Below are 22,470 nucleotides of genomic sequence, written 5' to 3' on the forward strand. Positions count from 1 at the left end.
TGTTGTTGCTGCTGCTGCTGCTGCAGCTGTTGTGTGGTTGTGAAGGCCCCCTGCTGCTGCAGAGGAAAGGCAGCCTGCAGGATGAGCTGGGTGGACTGGTTACTATGGAGCAGCCGAGGGGCCTGTGGGAGAGGACAGAGGCGTCAGACACCTGGATATGGAACAGACAGACATCCCCTTCACTAAAAATGTTTGGATTTGCTAAGTTAGCCTTACTTTTTTACCATTGAGTTCATCTTACTACTTCCAATTATAGTAGATACAAATGACAAGTGTAGTCTGTGCTCAATTCAGGGCACTGAATATGTAAACCGTATAACAAGGAAGAAAAGAGCAACCTTTGTAACACACTGATTTGTGCCACGCACTCATTGACCCAGTAATCTATGAACCCACTCCTGTTCTGAAATACTCTTCTTGACCTTCTTCTTTGCTTGACAACGTGTCTTTCTAGGTGGACTGACTGACCCAGAACCTATATTCTGTTCACAAACTCTACTGTCAACATGGACAGCCAATAAGAGTAAAGTTCTAAGATGAGTAGGATATGGCTTAGAGCGCACTATATCTACGGGCGGGTCCAGACTGACCTTTGACACGCCCGGCCCCCTGGTGGTCACCTGCAGGAACTGCGTCTGCTGTTGAGCCAGCTGCGCCTTGGCCTGACCCTGCTGCTGCTGCGCGGCTGCTACTGCTGCCTGCGTCTGCGCCTGCTGCTCCTGCGCCTGTTGTTGCTGTTGTTGTTGTTGTTGTTGTTGTTGTTGTTGTTGTTGCTGGGTCGGTTGCTGGGCGATGCTGATGGTCTGCGGCTGGCCCTGCTGCGGCGCGAACGCCGTCACCACCTGGCCCATGAACATGGTAGTGGGCACCATGACGCCGCAGGCCATCGGACCGGTCACCAGCTTTGTCAGCAGCTGAGGGCCCGCTGGAAACCTGAGGGATAGAAAGATGAAGAGAGAGGGAGAACAGAGAGGAGAGAGGGGTACAGAGGGGGAGGTAGAGAGAGAGAGAGAGAGAGAGAGAGAGAGGAGAGGAGAGAAAGACAGAAGGACAGAAAGAGAAACAAAGAGAGTGTGTGTAAGGGGAAGACAAGAAAAGGAAAGAGAGATGGAGGAAGGAGAGAACAAGGAAGAGAGGGAGAGTTCATGAGAAACAACACGGAAAAAAGACACCTCTTTGTAAAGCAGAAAGCTGCTTTCAATCAAGTGCCCATGTTGGAGAGCACACAAGCGGCTCAGAGACAGCTCTTTGTGAGAGCGCGGTGATCTCTGAGAGACCCCGTCATGTTGGCTTAGCATCACTCTCTGTCTCTTGGCCATGTGGGTTGGGACATCGATTGGAATGTCCACATCAGCCTTTGGCACACACTGTGTGTGTGCGTGTGTATGGGCGGCACAGAAGTGTGTGTGTGTGTCTCTTGGCCATGTGGGTTTGGACATCGATGAAAACAACCACACTCAGCTCCCAGTGGTACCGTGTGTGTGTGTGTGTGTGTGTTCTGCGGTTCCGGTGGTTACCGGATCTGCCGGTCCTGGGAGAAGGTGGCGACGGCGGCACCGCTGGGGCTGTTGGTCTGCGCCAGGCTGGTGGAGATCTGCACCACGTTGGCCTGCGCCTGCTGCGACGGCTGCACCATCATCATGGTGTTGTAGAGGGAGGCCGGCAGGGCACCCTGCGGGGACTGCAGCTGGTGGGACGGCCGCTGCGGTTACACACCAGAGAACAAACACACACACACACACAGGTCAACACCGGAGAAGATCACCACATGACATGACATGAGTCATCTCTGAATAACCCCAGTGTATGAAATGCCCTATACAAATAAACAGACAAGAGAACAATCACATGTGTCAACACCTGAGAAGATCATGACATCACCTGAATTATCTCTCAATTTATCAATGTTCCCTTTACATTCATTTAAGTACAAATAGTTAACAATAATTAAAGTGCACATGCATAACAGTATACTAACTGTTAGACTAACTACTAATTCTTGATTACATTTGATTCATTATATTCTTCGATACAGGGTGAAGACAAAACCGATATATACATGGACCAACAACCAAGATAAGCATTAGCAGCACAGGATCTGGGTCATAGCTGTTCTGTGGCGGGCTGCCTGTAGGGGGGCTCCTGGGGGCGGTGAGTGGCGTGTACCTGTGTGAGGGTGGCGCTCTGATCACGCAGGAGGTTCTGCGGCTGAGCCTGGGCTTGCTGCTGCTGCTGCTGTGGTTGTTGTTGCTGCTGCTGTTGCTGTTGCTGTTGCTGTTGCTGTTGCTGCTGCTGCTTGTTGTTGCTGTGGTTGTTGTTGCTGTTGTATGACGTGATGGGTGGCCGTGAGGCCGCCCTGGAGGCTGCCCGCTGGCACCACCTGGCCCTGCATGGTGAGAGTGCCTGCCTGCAAGGCTGTCCCCTGAGTCAACTGCACCGAGCCCAGGTTGAGCCCACTAGCACCAGGCTGGAGAAACATCTAAGAGAGGGGGAGAGAGAGAGAGAAAAACAGAAAGAAAGAAAGAAAGAAAGAAAGAAAGAAAGAAAGAAAGAAAGAAAGAGAGAGAGAGATGGAGAGAGAGAAGGAGAGAGAGGGAGAGAGGGGAAATAAGTATGCATAGTCTACCACAAACAGATTTTGCTGATGGTTGGATTAGTTTCATCCAGCCATATCATCAGACAGTAAGAAAATAATGTATTGGGTTCAACAAAGCAGCTCTGTTCTCTTTCATTAACGCCAAGGAGAGTGGGACGCTTAATAAGCTGGAACTGTTTACTCTAGGAACCAAGGTGATTTGAGGGAAAACACCTGCTAGCATATGTTTGAAGGGTAAATCACTACAGACTTGCAGGGGTGTGGGTTATGTATGCATTCCACAAGAACTATACGTACACTAGCGGTCAAAATTCCATTATAGACAGAATACCAGCTGAGATCAGTTGCACTGTTTTTTAATCAGGGCAGTAGTTTTTAGATTACATTATTTCCTTTCATAATAGCAAAAGGGTTCTCAACTGTGCAATTATGTAAGCACCTAATGTAATCTTAAAACTGCTGCCCTGATTAAAAAAAAACAATGCAACTGATCTCAGGTAGTATTCTGTCTTTAATGGAGTGGAATGGAAATTTCTAAGTGACCCCAAACTTTTAACCGGTAGTGTATATAACTCTTGTGCGATGATGTATGAATAAGAGTTTCATGCAGTTGGTGTAATCAGTTGTGTGAGGGAAACCCTATAGCCTTACTTTACCAAAACATCAGAGATCATTAAAAGAGTGTAAGTAACTACTGCCTAATGAGGCATAAATATTCACAAGCGATAAAATTACCATTACCACTAATTTTCAGACAACAAGCTTGTATTGAAGAATCAATTAATTCCATTTCAGTGTCGTCTCTCAAAGGTTACCATTTACAGATTGAAATCATTAATTTATAAAAAAAAAAAACAGAGGTAACGTTAGTGTTGAGCTTCTGGCCTCCTGTCAGTAGGGGGCAGCACTCACCTGCAGGCCCTGTCCCTGCACCCTTTGCAGCTCCTCCTGGATCTGGCGCAGCTCTTCCTGCTGCCGCTGGATGTTGGCCTCGATCATGCGTGTGCGCTGCTCCAGCTGGTCCTTCAGGTGCTGCATGGCGTCCAGCTGAGTGGTGAACTGCAGCCACATAGCCAATCACAAGAGCTCATTAGCATCACATGACCACTTTAGGCGGTGAAGTAGACAAGTTGAAAGGTCAAAGAGGTCAGCTGACGACAATACAAATGGTGGTGGTGGTAGTGGTGGGCATTGGAGGTTAGCTCAGGTCATAAGACACAGAAGAGTGGGCAATAACAGGGTCTTATGACCGGACCATAACAGTGTTGTTGAAAACATGTGACCCAGATATGGGATGTGTAACGTGAGCCCAGCTCTGACTTGAGAGGTCATGGAGTGAATAACACTGCTAGAAATACAACAGACTCAAAGGCTAGAGAGTTAGCCAGTCGCCAGCCACATCACCACAATAATAGAAAGCTGTGCTCTTGTCTTCCAAATGAGCGAGGCAAGAGGCACAATTTGTGCCTGACTCTCGAGGTGCACCTTGGAGTGGAAAACGGCTTCCTTCCCCTGACTGTCTGTAACCTGCCATTATTTTTGGCGCTCCACAGAAGAAGCCCCCCCGCTCCATGCTTACCTGCACAGTGGGCTGGAGCTGTTGCTGTGGCTGCTGTTGCTGTTGCTGGGAGACCATCGACGTGGCCATCGTCTGCGCCGTGTTTTGCGAGCTCATCGACTGTAATTGGAGACCAAAAAAAGAATATGATGGGTCTCAGACGCAGAACGAAAAACCTCACAAATGCAAATTAAAAATGGTGCATATAATAGCTTGTTATATTAGTTTGAGTCTATTATTCCTCTGAGCCACAAGAAGCGCTGTGTTTGAACCCTCGCCGACTTGCCCCAGGTCAGTATGTCTTAGTGGGAGACCAACATGTGCACTCTGGCCTGGTAGCAATTTCCTCTCTGGAGATGGCTGAGATACGATGAGACTCTGGGCCTGATTTATTATGTCCACATTTGCCAGCTCATTTATATTCATATACAGATGTTGGAACAGACTTAGTTGGGTTCAATGGCACATCTGGGATGCTGGGCTTTGTCCAAGATCAGAAGGTGAGTGAGGTGTTTTATCTTCATCCAATCGCGGAGCTAGATGTGCTAACTTCTTGTCCAATTGGAAATCTCCCACCCTGACACCATGGTGACGGTCACTGACCTGACTGCCAATGGAGGGGCGGCGTTCCATGGCGGAGACCGATTGCCGTGGCGGCGTACTGCGGTCCGTCTGCAACTTCGTCTGTGTGGCTGCGATGACAAAAAATAAAATAAAAATCACACACATTTGAATCACAACGACCCAAAAGTGGCAGCTTAATATTTTTTAAAGACTACAGCACTAAGGACTACACACAATTACACACTCATTTCACAAAAAGAGTGAGCCATCTCTTCCTCTCTCCATTAAATAGCTTTGTCTGATCTGGTGCCCTTGGATGACATCTGCTCACCTACCCTAGACTGCCATTGTGTGTGTGTGTGTGTGTGGTGTCTGTGTCTGTGAATGTGTGTATGTGTGATCATGTCAGCGATTAGACTAAGTTGACACATGACTTTGAGTGTGCACAGGCAGTGCAACTGGTTCTGAAAAGATCTCATTGATAATGAGAGACATTCTTTCATCACGTGCCACATGCACCGTGCCTCCTCACTCAAGAGATAACATAACGACAGCTGATCTGCTTGAAGGGGAGGTCTCAGAGAACACATGGCAGGACAAGGTGACCCTATGCAGGGGAACTATTGTGCAGATGAGCACCAAACCAAGTCAAAGACAACGGAGAGAATGTTGAACCCATAAAAAAGTGTGAGTGTGTGTGTGTGTGTGTGTGTGTGTGTGTGTGTGTGTGTGTGTGTGTGTGTGTGTGTGTATATGTGTGAGAATACTGCCATGGCTGGTTGATACTGGAATTCTGTCCAACAAACAAAAAGCCTACATTGACCGTCAAGGCATGAATGAGCATGTTTTTTGCTTAAAGACCGCCATTGACGATTTCAAGCATGAATCTGCTAAACTATACATTGTCTTTCTTGACTTCAGAGATGCCTTCGGCACTTTGCCTCACAGAGTCATGATTGATGCATTGGAAGAGATACAGCTCCCTAAAATCTATGTGGATATAATATAAGATGTATACAGTGATTCCTTCTTACAAGTAATCTGTGGAAAAGACCTCACCAGACCAATACCACTTGAAGTAGGAATTAAAAACTGGCTGTCCATGGAGTGCTGTAAATTTCATTATTGCATTAAATACATGGCTAAAATGGCTCTGTGCACATGCCCCGTCCCAAGTCCTGCCACCTAACCCAGTCCAGGGCTATGCTGATGACGTGGCCATCGCATCCCGAGATGAAGGGGTGATTAACAACATGCTGTCATGCACTGATAGATTCCTTTCATGGTCTGGCCTACAAGTAAAACACAGCAAATGTGCAGTTTTTTTATGAGAAGTGGTGGCAATCGCTGGTATAGATCAAAAACTGACCAGCCCCCCTCTTTTCACATCCTAGACCAGCCAATCAGAGTGTACTCCAGACACGAGACCTATAACTACCTGGGCCATAAATTTAATATCGCTGGAGAATAGAATCAACAAGTGAATGACATGGCACATCAGTTTATGACCAGACTGGATCTCATCGACACAGCACCTCTGCATGTAACTTTTAAACTACAAGCAATACAAGACATTTTTGCAAATGTCCATATTCCACAGAAAGTACTGCGTGAAATCGACAACAAAACTGTAAATATGGTTAGGAAATGGCTGTGTCTTAATACACATTCCACCAGATGTTTTATCTTCCAGAAAAACAGGGCCGGGGGCTTGAGTTCAAACTGCATGTGGGAGTATACATACAAGACAATCTCACCTCACCAACATGCTGAGTTGTGACGACACCAGCGTGAGGCAAATGGCCAGAGCATCCTTAATGCTGGATTTTAAGAGACGGAAAGTGCTACATGGATGCAGTGGGGAAGACAACTTCCTGGGCTTTAAAAGAAAGCCCAATGGAAAGCTTGATGGACAAGCACAGGGTTTTGGCGTGTCATCTGACTGGACCTAAACCTATGCCAGAGAACAGGCACTGAATTGAAGTGGACTTCCCATCTCCAACCTGTGGAGGTCTCTGATGCAGTTGTGGAGGATCCATCTGTTGTTGTGGAAGCCAGGCTGGACCATAACAGCATTGTTCACCTGCTCCAGCCTAGAACATCCAGGCAGACTCTCCTGTCTATTCAGAGAGCCCAAAATATGGAGTACTGGTCCAGTCTAAAGCTACAGGGAAAGTTGGCCAAACTGCCCTTTGCGGACCACTCTGCATCACACACCATCTATAGCAATGGCAACATCAGTGAGGAGATCCTTATTTTCTGTATAAAAGCACGTCTACAGGTTCTTCCCACCAAATACAACCTTTCACTGTGGTTTCCTTCCATCCATTCACCCCTCTGCATGCTGCATGACCCCCCTCAACACCTGGAGTCAGTAGCCCACATTATGAACAGTTGCACTTAAAGGACTGTATATTGCCAGACACAACAGACTTGTGGATCTCATTGCTGCTCAGATTCCCTGTGTGGCTGATGAAAAGCTCTATAAAAACACTACTGTACAGTCTGATTGGTTTAACTCACCTGCAAACACTTTTGTAGGAATACCAAATACACAAGAAATTGTTGTCATATCTCAGCATTCCAGAACAGTTAAGCTATTTGAAGTAGCATGTGCATTTGATCTGTTTATGGAGGACTCTTACCTTTCGTAAAATATCAATCATTAATATCCACCATCGAAAACCTTGGCTACAGATGCCAGCTTATTGTGCTAGTGTTTGGTAGTCTAGGGCAGGTGTTCCCAAACTTTTCCACGACAAGGCCCCCCAAATACCACTAGGTTCTGGCCAAGCCCCTTGATGTGACCCCCCCTATTAAACCCATCGACAATACTACGGCAAATGTAAAAATACATTAAGCTAATCCTAATAATTATTTTAGCCACAAGCACTTCGCGATGGAGCATACAGTGTGTAAAAATTGTATTTGGGGCTTTCTGCTATATGAGAGCTATCACTCTACTATTATTCCCAGTCATTATCATGGGAAATATAATGTTCAGATATGCCTCACATTATTATAATGGCATTGTATAACAACCCTCATAGTAATAGGTATATTTTAAATTTTCCAAAAGTATTTATTTTTTGCTTTTATTTTTCCTTCCAACTTGCTGAGGCCCCCCTGGCACCCCCTCGCGGCCCCCACTTTGAAAACCACTGGTCTAGGGCATGTACACAGGCTGGCGACCCGGGGACTTTGTATTGGGGGGCTATTGAAAACAAGAGCCAAACAGTTGGTAAAGTACTGCTCAATTTCAGCCATTATAGGAAGCATGTTTATTTGGAAAAGGAGATGTTTTCTGTACCCCTGAGATTGTATTGTCATACATAACAATGTGCTGATGTGGTTTAATCTGTTTCAACATTTGATTCCTAATGAAAATTTACTTGTAATGTGGAATTGAATAAAGTATCTAAACTGTGTATTCATGTGCAGGCGGAAGTGTGTTTTCTGTATTCATCATTGTCAAAAGCTGTGTTTCACATTTTATAAAACTGCTGAAACCTTTTTGCTAGAAATTTGGTTGTAAAGAATGAAGTCATGTTGTAAATCATGTGTACGTATACGACAGAGAAACAGTGAGTATGTGTGTGTGTGAGTGTGTGTGTGTGTGTGGTTGTGTGTGTCTCTTACAGGTGGGATCGGAGACAGCCGTGTGCGTGGAGGACTTGCGTGAGGAGCGTGACGAGGCGGAGGGCGTGTGGCTGCAGTCGAAGCGCTCTAGCGCCTCCTTTAGACTGGAGGTGTTGAGCTGCGACTCCGAGCCCGAGTCATGATGACTCTGCTGCAGGGAGAGACAGAGGAAGTGAGGAGGGCGGAGGAGAGGAAGAGAGGGAGGAAGGGAGAAAGGGTGAAGAGAGAAAGACAGGGAGGAAGGGAAGAGGGAGGGAGATGAAGACAGGAAATTGGACACAACCAAATGGCCAGTTCCAGCACGACTGAGTCACGCTCCATGTTGTGGCTCATTCCAACTGATAAGTCATGTGTCAAGAGAAAGTTTCCACAATGACAGGGTTGGGTGGGCACGAGGCAGAGGGAAAACAATGACTAGGCAGAGAAAAGGCCACTGGGTCAGTGGGGTAACGGTGACTGCAAAGGAGAAGAGGAAAAGTACTGAGGTACTGTGTGTGTGTGTGTGTGTGTGTTGTGTGTGTGTGTGTGTAACAGGGGGTCAGGATGCTGATCTGTGGACTGTTCACCTTGTCTGCAGTGATCTCTGGGTGAGACTCCTCGAGACCCAGCTCTCGTCGCTGTTCCGCTCTCACCTCAGCATAACTGAGAGAGATGGACAGAGAGAGAGAGAGAGAGAGAGAGAGAGAGAGAGAGAGAGAGAGAGAGAGAGAGAGAGAGAAAAATAGAGAGGGGGCGGGAGAGAAAGGGATAGGGGAGCGGGAAGAACTTTATTTAATCAGTGGAAATCACAGGGATCAACTTTGTTTTCCCAAAAAGCACAGCCACATTGCACACAACACACAACACAATGAACACCACTAAATCAGTCATTCACATTCGTAGATGGTGTCAGTATATTTAACACGTATGAGTCATTCAAGAAGAAAATGATATATCAGACCTAAAGTCTATGTGCGTGTAAAAGTGTGTGTATGGATGTCTGGATGTCTGGATGTGTGTGTGTGTGTGTGTGTGTGTGTGCTCTTCCCTTACCTGACTACTGTGTGTGTGCAAACAATGAACTCAGGTCTGGAATTCCACTGGTGGTAGGTGATGTAGTACTGTGTCTGCAGCCAGATCCACTGCTGACCTTTTGTCAAGAACCTGTAGTAGCACGACTTGCCTTTCCCATACTGCATCACTGCAAGAGGGTGGGGTCAGAGGTCAGGACAGCAGTCAGGTCAGGGGTCAAGTTAGGAAGGTTAAATCCTGAGATGCCATGGTGAAGCCAGTGAACTAATTACTGATTTAGCTTCCAAAACTAAACTGGGAAACAGACTCAAAGACACACACGCACGCACACACGCACGCACGCACGCACGCACAGTGTGTGATGACTAACTCACAGTGCTCGTGGCACTTGGCCAGCGTCTCCAAGTCGTCTACGTGGTAGTAGTCATACCCTGATGTGCCCAGCACCTCAAACGGCAGGTAGCCAATGATGGGCGGCGCCCTGAAAAGACACAACACAAAAGCAGACGTTTTAATTTGTTCCACTAATATTCCCAGTCTGCCTCTATCCTGCCCAACTGGTTTGCTCCATTTTTATTCATTAATCCTGCGTTTTGAAAACAGAAGAAAAGCACTGTGTATTGTCAGAGGTATTTAAGCTTGTGTTTATGCATAATCACAAGGACAAGTAGCCAGGGGCAAACATCACATTCACAATCAGTCTCTGATCATAAATAATGCATGGCATAATACGCCACCCAGCCAATCAGAAGCGAGCATTCATTGTGACCATGGTTTAAATCATGAATAATGCAGATCATTGGGGCAAACCAGGACATGATGAGCATGGCCGTGGAGCAAGCTCCTCCTGAGAGACAGTCTGGTTGATGTAGATTCTGTTTGCTGTGGAGTGAGTGTGACTCACTATTTCCAGCTGAACTGCCGTGTGTGTGTGTGTGTGTGTGTGTTTTGTGCCCCAAGCTCAGACTGATCCCAGCGCAGCATCCTCGGGGGAGCGCCAACACACACACACACACACTCAGGCAGCAGCTCACGTTTAGAGCTGAACTTCAAGCAGTCGCAGAGAGAGTGGGCGCTAGCTGCCATTAGCCCACGCAGCCAGAGGCTACCTGTGAGTGAAGTGTGTGTGTATACACACAACGGGTCGGGAAAGACATTTTATTGAGACCACACCCTCCCCAAAGACACTCCTCACTCCATTAGTTTTCACACACACACACACACACACACACACACACACACACACACACACACACAGTAGTATAGTATATATACTCCCGTGAGGGAAATTTGGTTTCTGCATTTAACCCAATCCGTGAATTAGTGAAACACACACAGCACACAGTGAACACACAGTGAGCCGTGGCCCACTGGTCGGGGCTTGAACCGGCAACCCTCCGGTTACAAGTCCAGAGTGCTAACCAGTAGGCCACGACTGCCCTCCAAGTAGGCCACGACTGCCCTTACATACACACACCTGTGGTCAAGAAAGAGAAACTTCCACTCTAAGCTGTGTCGGGAGGTGAATTCCTCATTAGGCTCCTCCACCGTGCACATCTCCTGCAGGGCAGAGGAAGGAAAAAACACAGAACACAAAAGATAAAAATCAAAAACTACGTTCCCCAGCTCCAGCAAGAAAACAAAGGCAACTGCATTCCAGTCATTTCCATCTCCGACGCGGCCTCCTTCGCTCTTGTTTTCTTCCTTTCTCCACAGACACTGATAAATGAACAGTTGGCAAAACACTCAGCCTTGACTAGAACATCAATCAACAGCACGCCCACGCATACAGTATAAACAGACCTACGTCTCATTTACTGAGGACAAATACAGAAGTAGAAGAGCAGTCCAACTGGATTCAAACACACACTCACACACACACGCACACGCACACAAATGGAAAGTCAACCTACCTTGATGAACTGAGGCTTGGCTAACCGCACAGTTGCTATGAAACACACCCGATCATCAAATGCCGGTCGCAACGATCGCTGGATAACCCCCTCGAATCCATTACGTGTTGAGTTAGGCACTGGAGGAGACATAAGCAGGGGAGAGACAAAGAGGCAGAGTAAGGGTTTACCCTCTGCTTGTACACCCTATTTTGTACAATTAAGAGTGTTGTAAACAGACCATTACAGACACACTTCAGATGGCAGAGAGCTTTTTAATTAGCACTAGCTAGCAAGTCGAGTGACACAGAAACCATTTCAAGTGTTAGAAGGAAAAAAACAAAACGTTTATGCAGTGGTAATTATATTGGAAACTGATTCCTGCAGTATTCATGTACAAAAAGGGAGAGAGAAAGTAATTGAAAGAGAGACAAAGCGAGAGAGAGAGAGACAAAGCAACAGAGTGAGAGAAAGAGACAAAGTCGGTATGACTCAGCAAAGTTTCTCTCACCATTATTCAGGGACTTGAAGTTTCCGATGAACTTGACGTACTCATACACAGGCGGGTCCTTGGGGTCTATCGTACCCCGGAGCATGTGGCAACAGAACTCGAGCTGGTTTTTCGCTACAAACGAGGCCCAAGAGAAAAACACCACATCAGCCCGAGGAAACAAGATCACACACCCGCCCCTGAACAGGAACTCACAAAAATGCCCCAATAACTCCCCCAAAATAATAAACAACCCCCTCTCTAACTCTGGGACCAGGACCAGCCCTGATCTAGTACCAGGTTTGGGTCGGGTCTAATTGGAGACAGCTGCTGTCCGGGTCTCTGATTTCTCTCCTGGACAAAGAGGCACAAAGCTGCAAAGCAACGAGCACATCTCCAGTACAGGACCAGGTCATAAAAAACTCCCCCCATGAGTGTTTTCTTTTTAACAGAGCATCAATAAAAAGCACTTATGGAGAAGCCTTTGGGTGCAGACTCTTTCCAGTGGTCTTAACAGCCTACCACTGACCCACATGGTGTGCAGTACTAAAGCCAGCTGGCCAAAAGTGAATCATCTGAATCATCACATTTAACAGGAGCGTCATCAGCTGGTCAGTTCTTATGGATCACTCACTCAAAAGATGAACTTAATAATACCAAGACACGGCGAGGTGGCTTAAATAGATAGCTACATCAGATAGATGGATGTAGAGAGAGAGAGAGAGAGAGAGAGGAGTGATAAAGTAATGGATAGAGTAATGTGCAGTGTTCAGTGCAGTGCTCACTCTTCAGGTAGTCAGGCGTGAGTGTCTCTCCTTCCAGGATGTTTGCGGACAGAGCCTTGTAGACGTCAGAGTGCTCCCCCAGAGGCAGGAAGTTCAACAGGTTCTGGTCCACCAGATCCGACTGAAAGAGAGAGGAACCCGCCTTTCAGAACTATACTATACTCACACACACACAGACACGCAGAACTATACTACTATACAGAACTATACTATACACACACACACACACACACAGACACACAGACACAGACACAGACACAGACACAGACTGCCTCTCCAGCGGAGTTTCGATTACAGTTTTGCACAAAACAATTACTAAACCCTTTCTACTTGGCAGCGACAACATACAACAATTCTGGGCAGGCACGTCCACAATGACCATTATAAATGGTTGTATTTTATTAGTGCTTTGTGTATACACAACGTTGTCTTCACCTCGAACCAACTATAACAATTATTCTGTCTTCATCAGACCACACAAAACGTGAACGTCTTTGGAACGTGTATAGGGTCATGTGACTCATCTAAACGCAAAAAATGTGTTTCCATTTCCTTTTGCAAAGCATTTTTGCATGTTTTTTCCCCCCTAAATTCTCACTTTTCCATTAATGTTTTTTTTTTTCATTCTGCAATTTAGATGTGTGCATTTTCAGGGTTAATGGAAACCCGCCTTCTCTCTCTCTCTCTTGCTTGCTCGCTCACTCACTCACACACACCCTTTTCAATATCCAGTTTACCCAACTCTTCCATGGACCCTGGTGTTATGTGAAGTGCTCTCATGTTCTCTTTGTTCCATGTTCTGAGGCTAAACACACTCCTGCAAAGCCTCGGCCGTTACGTTATGTTTCCGGGCCTTACCTGCCTAACACATCATGCCACCGGTGTCTGACCTCACAGTCCTGGGCTCCAAAGATCTAATTATATACATGCCGACCTTGTGTCCTATGTTGTCAGACAGACTCCCATGAGCACACGTGCGTGCACACACACACACACACACACACACACACACAGATAATACTCACAGGCAGATGTTCTAGTAGAGATGTAACACTTTCCGACACGTAGATGATGTTTCCGTCCGTCATGATTGCCAGAAAGAAGCCATCTAGTGCCTGTGGAGATGAGCAGGAGGAACACATTTAACGTCATATTTGCAATAAAAATATAAATACCTCTAGGACAGGGGGGAGGGAGATCTCATTCTTCTTAAACATGATATTTAGGTCTTGTCATGTCAAGACTGAATTCCTCTTACAGGGCACAGCGGGCCGGTATCCCAAAGTTATGCCAGTAAGAGAATTAATTATTTGCAGCTTGCTTTGCAGTTTCATGCTCTCTAACAATTCAATTGTGCCAGAAACAGATGAATTCAAAGTCAATAGGGCCTATGGAAGCTCTGGTGGAAAGATTGATTCAACTTGTCCAGATATTCCCCTTCAGTCCTCCTTAATGGTTTTGTCACAGTCTCATCTCAGTGTTCAACTGCTGTGGTTCCAATAGTTACAAATGTGTCCCAATGCTCTCTTTTGCAGCCTCTCAGGAGGGGCTGGTAGACATCATTACGAGTCATACAGGTGCAGGGGTGTTACTGACCTCCAGCATCAGCTGGGTAAACTCCTCGTTACTGAGGAACGGCGGCTTCCAGTCCTGACGAATCTCACTTGACTCTGACTGGGCAGCGATTTCTGATGGAGGGACAGAGGGAAAGAGAGAGAGGGGTGAACAACTATTTAAGAAGACTGATATAAAACCTGAGATTAATACGAGAAACTGGGTCCGTTAGGAAGAAGCCTTCACCTTTGTGCTTGCGCAGGAAGTCTATGCTCTTCTGCAGGATGGTGGACTTGTCCATCTTGCGGGTGTTGCCTGGCAACATGGTGCCCAGTTCCTTGATGAGGACATTGAACTGGTCTCGCCTCTTCTTCTCCGATTTATTCCTGGAAACTCTGTAAGGGGACAGTTCAGCGAGTCAATGAACACACCCAAACAGTAAACAGCAGGGGAAATTATGACAAAGTAATACACACTCCCATGCAACATCAATATCCTGAACCTCTCCCTTCCACACACACACACACACACACACACACACACACACACACACACACAGACACACACAGACACACACACAGACAGACAGACACACACACACACACACACACACACAGAAACACACAAACACACAGACACACACAAACACACAGACACACAGACACACACACACACACAGACACACACACACACACACAGACACACACAGACACACACAGACGCCTCTAACACTGCAGTGCTTCTTCAGGCCTTCCCACACTGCTCCAGCGTTGCTCTTTCATATCCATTGAGAGGCTAAACATCACCTCAGCAGTTCAACACGCAGCCACTTCTCAGACTAACGGCCTCACTGTTTAGAAGTCTGCGGCGTCTAAATGGGCTAATATTTCACCCGGGCGTGCACAAGCTTCATGCCTTATTAAATGAACAGCATGCTTCTCAGCTCTGCAGGCGCAGCCCTATATCAGTGCTCTGCGAGGCCCTTGGTTGATGTACTGTATCTGTCTGCGTGTCTGTGTCTGTGTGTGTGTGTGTGTACGTGTGTGCATGTGCATGTGTGTGTATGCATGTGTGTGTGCGCGTGTTTGTGTGTGCTCTTCTCCTCCTTACCGTTTTGCTTTGTCCTTCTCATCTTCTTCCATTAACCCATCAAAGATACTGCTGTCATCCCTGCAGTTTAAGACATAAGGAGAGGAGAAGAGGAGGGGAGAGGGGGAAAAATCAGAGAGCAGCTCAACCACCTTCTGACACCAGCTTCACAGACCCTCGCTGCAGCAAAAGCAAAAAATCCAACAACCACTCTTCACCTCTCTTCCTGCATACACAACAGCATTCCTCAGTAGGACTAGGTCTGTTCTTCTGCATATAGTCAGTTACACTCAAACGGCAGCAATCTTTCGGAGATGAAGGTTGTAATAAAGAACCTCATTTGCCTCAGTTAACTAACAACTGCCTGACCCAGAAGATCTCCTGCTGCGGCCGCGCTGTTTGGCAGGCGCCTGTCCCTTTAAGAGGATTGTAGGTCAGTGGAGGAGCCTGCGGAGAGGCTGTCCGGCCGACAGCGAGCCACTAGAGGGCGTTTGCGGCTCCGCTGGTCTATATTTAGCCGCCGTCAAGTGACTCAGCTGGTGCCGAGGCAGAAAGGAAGGCGAAGGCGAGGACTGCTCATCAGCTGCCATCACTGCCGAGGAGGGGAGAGCCTCGGTCAGCCAGCATCCAGCTAGTCACCCAGCAATACACACACACACACACACACACACACACTAGGGTTGCTCGATTATGGCATCGATATCACAATGATTTTGTTCAATATTGAGATCATGAGTATTAAACACGATTACTCAGTGATTTTGGACCATCAACCATTTTCAAAGTTTTTTTTTTTTTTCATTTTTAAATTGAATTTTAAATATAATCCAACAGGAAAAAGTGCATGCAAAAGGATAATGCACACGGCAATTCAAGACCAAAAGAGAGAATTGTTATAAAACTAAATGTAGCAAAATAATCATTACATTTTGATTATGTTGTTTTCAAAATCGTTGTCATTGGATGTCATAATCACGATTAATCGATTAATTTGATTAATTGCACAGCCCTAACACACTAAGGATAAGGATATATACTCTTTTGATCCTGTGAAGGAAATTTGGTCTCTGCATTTAACCCAATCCGTGAATTAGTGAAACACACACAGCACACAGTGTACACACAGTGAGGTGAAGCACACACTAATCCCGGCGCAGTGAGCCTGCATCAACAGCGGCGCTCGGGTAGCAGTGAGGGGTTAGGTGCCTTGCTCAAGGGCACTTCAGCCGTGGCCCACTGGTCGGGGCTCGAACCGGCAACCCTCCGGTTACAAGTCCAGAGTGCTAACCAGTAGGCCACGGCTGCCCGTAACTAGGGAGGGTTAATGGACCCCTACGCGTTTCTTTCTGAACTCCCTACTCTCAAGTGAAGTGAAGTGGGGCTTTTTTAGGTCATGGACAATACACTGAGCCCAGCCATTATCACCCCAAGGTGGAGAGCCTCCAGCCTTTCTAGCTTAGAGTGCTTGTGTGTGATTATAGTGTGTGTGTGTGTGTGTGTGTGTGTGTGTGTGTGTGTGTGTGTGTGTGTGTGTGTGTGTGTGTGTGTGAGTGAAAAAGAGATAGAAAGAAAGAGAAAGAGAAAGAAAGAGAGATAAAGACAGATCTTGGAAGAGGGTAGATGTTTGCTTAATGTGAATCCAACAAAACAAGGAAAATATAAAATGCATTCAATCACATGAAAAAATGTCATAGCGTGGGAGACTCCATATGTACCCGTGTGTGTGTGTATGAGTGTGTGTTTATGCACACATCACAAAAGCTTCAGGGAGGTCTGAGTCAGATCTGTTAATGTCCAAATGAGTGCATCACTGTACAGCACACGCAGAAGTCTTTTCTTTACGACTAAATTAGCATGCATCACGCAACTTGCCCGAGTATCTGCATGTGTGCATGTTTGAATGCCCACATGGATGGGGAAGAGGGATACTGCTATAAATAGCAATGAGAAGAGACGTGAGGGAGACACTGACATCCACGCAACACCAGAATCACATGACATCTGCTACACAAATCAGTCATCGTGTGTTGGGTATGTCAAATAGGTTGTAAAACAAAGAACTACATATTTTGACATACCCATCATACCAACAAGTGAACACACCCAGGAAATATGTGTGTGTGTGTGTGTGTGTGTGTGTGTGTGTGTGTAAGCATATTAGTAAGTGAGTGAATGTATACGGGTTTGTTTTCATAGGAAGCACTCCGACATTTCTAAAGAGTGAGTCAGGAAAAGTCCTCCACATCATTTCCTGTTTCAGCCCATCTATTAATTATAAAAGCCGACCCCGAATCCTTAAGTCCCATGTGAGTCACTGTCACTGTTAGGGCCTACTGCACAGGTTTACATGACCTAGTGTGTGTGTGTGTGTGTGTGTGTGTGTGTGTGTGTGTGTGTGTGTGTGTGTGTGTGTGTGTGTGTGTGTGTGTGTGTGTGTGTGTGTGTGTGTGTGTGTGTGTGTGTATGCAAACTTGAGAGGATGCAAATACAGGTCCAGGAGCATCTGTGTGTGTGTCCGCATTAGCATGTGCATTCAGTTTCCACGTGCTGTTCATTCAGCACTCATGTGAGCCCTCCCAAAGCATGGGGGTATATCAATGTGTGTCGCCTGCGTCATGCCTGCGTCTCCATACAGTGTGTCCTGTGGCCCTCAGTGGCCATGGGTGGGGGGGGGTCAGGCCTGCTTTCTAAAGAACGCATACAACCGCTCTGTTTGCCTCCCATTGTATTGCATGAGTGTGCTTACAATTAGGTGTGTAGGTGTGTGTGTGTGTGTGTGTGTGTGTGTGTGTGTGTGTGTGTTATTTTCTTCCCACACCAGGAGGTGAGTAAAAAAGCAAGTGCGTATTCCTTCTATTTGATGAAGCATGTGTGTGTGCTCACTCCCCCTCACGTGCAGCCTTGAGTATGTTGTCAAACTCTGTAAGAGATAAGGGTAGGCCAGCTTCTAGGCCAGCCCTTCTGGGACAAATAAATAAAGTGTTGTTACTCTATACAAAATCATTCTGTCGTCTCAAGATTAGAATACAGATGATCTTTTAAAGACGCATTCAGGAGGGCGGGCAAAGCCAGCCGGTTGTGGTCAGGTGTGGCATGTGTTTGTGTACAAATATCACCCACACCAAACACGATGGGAAGTGGCGAGTTCGGTAGTGAGCTAATCATTAACTCTAATGGGGTTTGGACTGCCAGCATTGGTGTGAATGAAAGGCTGATAAGGACTCCGAGAGGAAAAGGGGCAGAACAAAGCATTCCTATTCCACACCGTATTCCTCGCACTCCGCTTAAGCCCACATAAACAAAGCACATCAAGCGAGTGCTTAAGCGAGCCTCACACACACACACCTCTCTCGAAAACACATGCACAAATACATTCACGCTCTCACATATTCATTCTCTCTCGCTCTCTCGCTCTCTCTCTCTCTCTCTCTCTCTCTCTCTCTCTCTCTCTCTCTCTCTCTCTCTCTCTCTCTCTTTTTACGGCATGACAAATAGTCAGATTTCACATCAGTGTTTCCCATACATTGACTTGTTTGTGGCGGCCCAACACAATATCAACATTGACCACCACACAATGACTTTCCAGGTTGTACTAAATTGTGTTTAAATCTGGTTAGCATCATAACCACGGTGCGCTAATTTGTTAAAAACTGTTGCATTCAAGTTAATTCTGCAAACCTACCACCACAAATAGAATTTAATTCTGTGGGAAACACTGCACATACAGTGAACACACAGGTATAAGCCATGGACATAACAAGTCAAGTCTCTCTCTCCTCTCTCTCTAAAACTAACACTCAAACACACACACTGTCTCTCTCTTGCGTACACACACACTCACTCAAATGTTCAATCTCTCAAATGTTCTCTCTTACACACACACACACACACACACACACACACACACACACACACACACACACACAAACACAAACAAACACAGGTCCAGTCTGCGGCACTAGCCAGGGGCATGTGAGCCAGGGCCATCTGCACGGCGCACAGGCTTAGCGTGGCTTAGGCCCCAGTGTGTTAAAAGCCCTCCTCTGACGTCTGCGTTATGTGAGCTCATTCAGGGGCCTCTCGCTCACATGCACCCTCACAGGTACTCACACACACACACACACACACACACACACACACACACAAACGTACACAGGCGCACACACACACACGCACATACACAGGCACACACACACACCTAGACCCAAACGTACGAAGGCACACACACACACACACACACACACACACACATGTACACAGGCGCACACACACATACACAGGCACACGCTCAAACACACCTACACCCAAACGTACGCAGGCACACACACACACACCCACAAACACACGTATGAAGGCGCACACACAGAGACACACTAAAGCACATGCACACACACACACATACTCCATGAACCACCCCACCGCAGCCAGAGTGGTGGTCACAAACACAGATCGCTTTATTGACACCATACTGTGTAACATTAGTGAACACTGTACAAGCTATATTTAAGTATAGTATACTTATTTACACTTGAGAATGCATAAGTATAGTATACTTATTTACACTTGAGAATGCATTTCATACTAGTGCAAGTCATACTAGCGATGTAGTGTGTCATATCTTGCAGTGTAAACACTGAAGACTGAAGGTGTCTTTTTCTATTTTGTCATATTTTGTCATATTTATGTCGAAATTGTGAAATTTGTATAAAGCTGTAAAATACACAGCCCTCTATCAGCCAATGTAAACACTCCAAACAGTCCATTCTTCATTCAATAGGGCCACACCCAAAATTCCCCACCACCCACAACAAGGTGAGTCAGCCATGTGAACCTTGAATGTTAACCATGGCAACTGAGTACAGGTGTATTATAGTAGGATAACACCTCAACAGACATCTTTAAGGGACAGTGCGGTATGTGTATAGGGTGAAGGGCAGGATCAGGCTGTAAACTTTATTGTGAAAGGATGAGCAAATGTTAACATAAATGTGTGTGTGTATATATAAAGGGAGGTTTTGATGAGAGTATTGGTTTTCCAGAGGTCAGAGATAGCATTCAAATGAGGCATCCAAAAACAATTAGCTTCAGAAGAGGCAGCAATGCAAAAACAAAATGCCCTGGCTTTGAACCAAAACATCCTGGGGTTAGCGATGGGCCGTGGCTACCGCGGGAAGCTGGCTCACTCACCGGTCTATGCTGGAGGTCATTTTGTAGAGTGTTCAGGGTCGCAGTGGTAGAGAGACGCCCTTTAATCGTGAGGTAGACATTTGTACGCAAACCTGCAGCAAAAAAAGGGGAACAAAAACAGCCCGTTAAAGCAGCCAGAACATCACATTCAGTCCTAGAGAGAGTAAAAATACTGTGTCAACGCGCCCAAGGTCTTTGTCGAGTTTCCCAAGGGACGCACTTATAGATAAAAGAAACACCTTCACCTTCAGTCCAGTAACTTTGGCTAACAGCTTTGGCTGAGTAAATGTAAACGTATTGTAGAACAGCAAGGGTATTCAATGAGATATAGTAGTTAGTTTCAATTAGCAAAAAGACACAGGGGAAGGGGAAACGGAATCAGTTACAGGGCTAGCTGGCTCTGTGTGTGTGTGTCTGTGTGTGTGTGTGTGTGTGTGTGTGTGTGTGTGTGACTAAATTGGCCCACTTTTCAGTTTATAATAGTAAACTTTTAAGTATACTTTATTTTGTACTGCAACTGTACTGAGAACGATACTGTAAGTAAACTAGAAATGCAATTCCCAGGAATTACACGAGGGGATGCAGTCTGCTGGTTAGGGTGTTGGTGGGGCTGTTGAGCTTGCTGCTAGCTGGTTGGTAGGGTAATTGTGATACCTGCAAAGGTGCTTTTGGAGTAACCAAATTTGAATCTTTTGTGACATGGCATTATTCAGATATCACACTCAAGGTGTTTTTGACCTTGACATTTGACCTTCAACCTCCAACTTCAACTCACTTCATCTTTGAGTCCATAAAAACACTCGTACCAAATTTGAAGCATGTACGTCAAGCCGTTCTGGAGATATAATGCTGAATGCATGAGATATGGCTGGGACTTTTATTTTGACACACAGGAAACACTTTAACAGGATGTTTAGTTCAGGTAGAGCTAGATTGTATCAAAGATCCTTGATTACTAGCAAGATAGAGCAACGTAATTCGTTACTATGGGAGCAAAACGGGACAGTTCCGGTCTGCATAAGTGGGAGTGTCACCTTACGTCACTAAATAAACTTTCTCTCTTAATAAGCAATAAGAACAGATAAACCTAATTGTGTTCACAGTATTATTGTCTATAATCATGTATGATACCAATGAATCATTCTTTAGGACATGATATGAATAATTTAATTAGTCATGTGAACCGAGCTAGCTAGCTAGCTAACGCTAGCTTAAAATGCTATACAAGTGGATGGGAGTAGCTATGGCAATACAGCTATCGCGCCAACAAGTGACTAGTAGTTGAAGGACTTCGCTTAAACTTAATATACTGTTGCAAATTCACTTGAGTATAAACTATCCACTTTAACTAATGTAAGTAATGTTATTCAGCTAGTTGTCATTTCAAAGAAATTACACTTCTCCGCTTAAAATTTTACCTTAGCTAAGAGGATAGCTAGCATGCTAACAACCGACACTTACTGGCAGCAGCATGGTCTGATATTAAGTTATTTTATCACAACCAACGCTAAAAAATTACACTTTTAGGCTTGAAATGATCCCAAACACTTACAGATTATGACAAAAATTTCCAAAAAACCCTCAACAAATCCAGAAAGACATAATGACCAATTTATTGGTAAAATTCCACAAGTCTCCATTGACATTAGTGCAGCGAGGGTTTACTCTGGTCTGCATAAAGGGGGATTTTCCCCCCTCCCCCTTGCAATAATCGAACGCGGAAATTGTCGAACGTTTGCGCCTCTCGCTCCGCTTTAACCCTCTCTGATTGTATGCTTAGAAGCTGAGACAGTTGGAATCCTTACAGGTGACACCTGTGCCAGTGTTCTGATTAGCCTGGGAACTGCTCTGAGAACTACTTAACGAGCGCAGCTGGCTCTATTATGACATCACAGCCCCCATTCAAGTCTATGGGGGAAAAATACACTTTTATTTACAAATATCTCAAAAAGTATAAACTTCTCAAAAATGAAAAACGGATAGGACGGTAAAGCCTTGGAAGATCTACGGAACGGTGTTTCAACCAAATTTGTACGTGAAGCGGTTTGGGCTGAATAGCGCGCACAAAAAGGTAAAAAGAAAAATAAGAAGAAGAAGAATCCGGA

The 22,470-nt window shown here is 45.8% G+C and overlaps 1 protein-coding gene across 1 annotated transcript in view; it reads right to left on the minus strand.

Annotated features, from left to right (window-relative positions):
* The window catches only part of clocka (clock circadian regulator a), a 52,688-nt gene that overhangs the window by 1,556 nt on the left and 28,662 nt on the right, over positions 1 to 22,470 (minus strand). Inside the window, 21 exon segments of the mRNA XM_048252075.1 lie at positions 2 to 122; positions 621 to 933; positions 1,518 to 1,702; positions 2,167 to 2,289; positions 2,333 to 2,479; positions 3,509 to 3,655; positions 4,176 to 4,274; positions 4,758 to 4,846; positions 8,358 to 8,505; positions 8,924 to 8,999; positions 9,390 to 9,537; positions 9,743 to 9,849; positions 10,846 to 10,928; positions 11,282 to 11,400; positions 11,772 to 11,885; positions 12,536 to 12,656; positions 13,561 to 13,650; positions 14,132 to 14,223; positions 14,336 to 14,484; positions 15,200 to 15,259; positions 20,366 to 20,457. Coding sequence (XP_048108032.1) covers positions 2 to 122; positions 621 to 933; positions 1,518 to 1,702; positions 2,167 to 2,289; positions 2,333 to 2,479; positions 3,509 to 3,655; positions 4,176 to 4,274; positions 4,758 to 4,846; positions 8,358 to 8,505; positions 8,924 to 8,999; positions 9,390 to 9,537; positions 9,743 to 9,849; positions 10,846 to 10,928; positions 11,282 to 11,400; positions 11,772 to 11,885; positions 12,536 to 12,656; positions 13,561 to 13,650; positions 14,132 to 14,223; positions 14,336 to 14,484; positions 15,200 to 15,259; positions 20,366 to 20,385 — 2,551 coding nt within the window. The 5' untranslated portion in view covers positions 20,386 to 20,457.

This window comes from Alosa alosa, chromosome 9 (genome assembly GCF_017589495.1).
Source record: "Alosa alosa isolate M-15738 ecotype Scorff River chromosome 9, AALO_Geno_1.1, whole genome shotgun sequence".
Classification (NCBI taxonomy): domain Eukaryota; kingdom Metazoa; phylum Chordata; class Actinopteri; order Clupeiformes; family Clupeidae; genus Alosa; species Alosa alosa.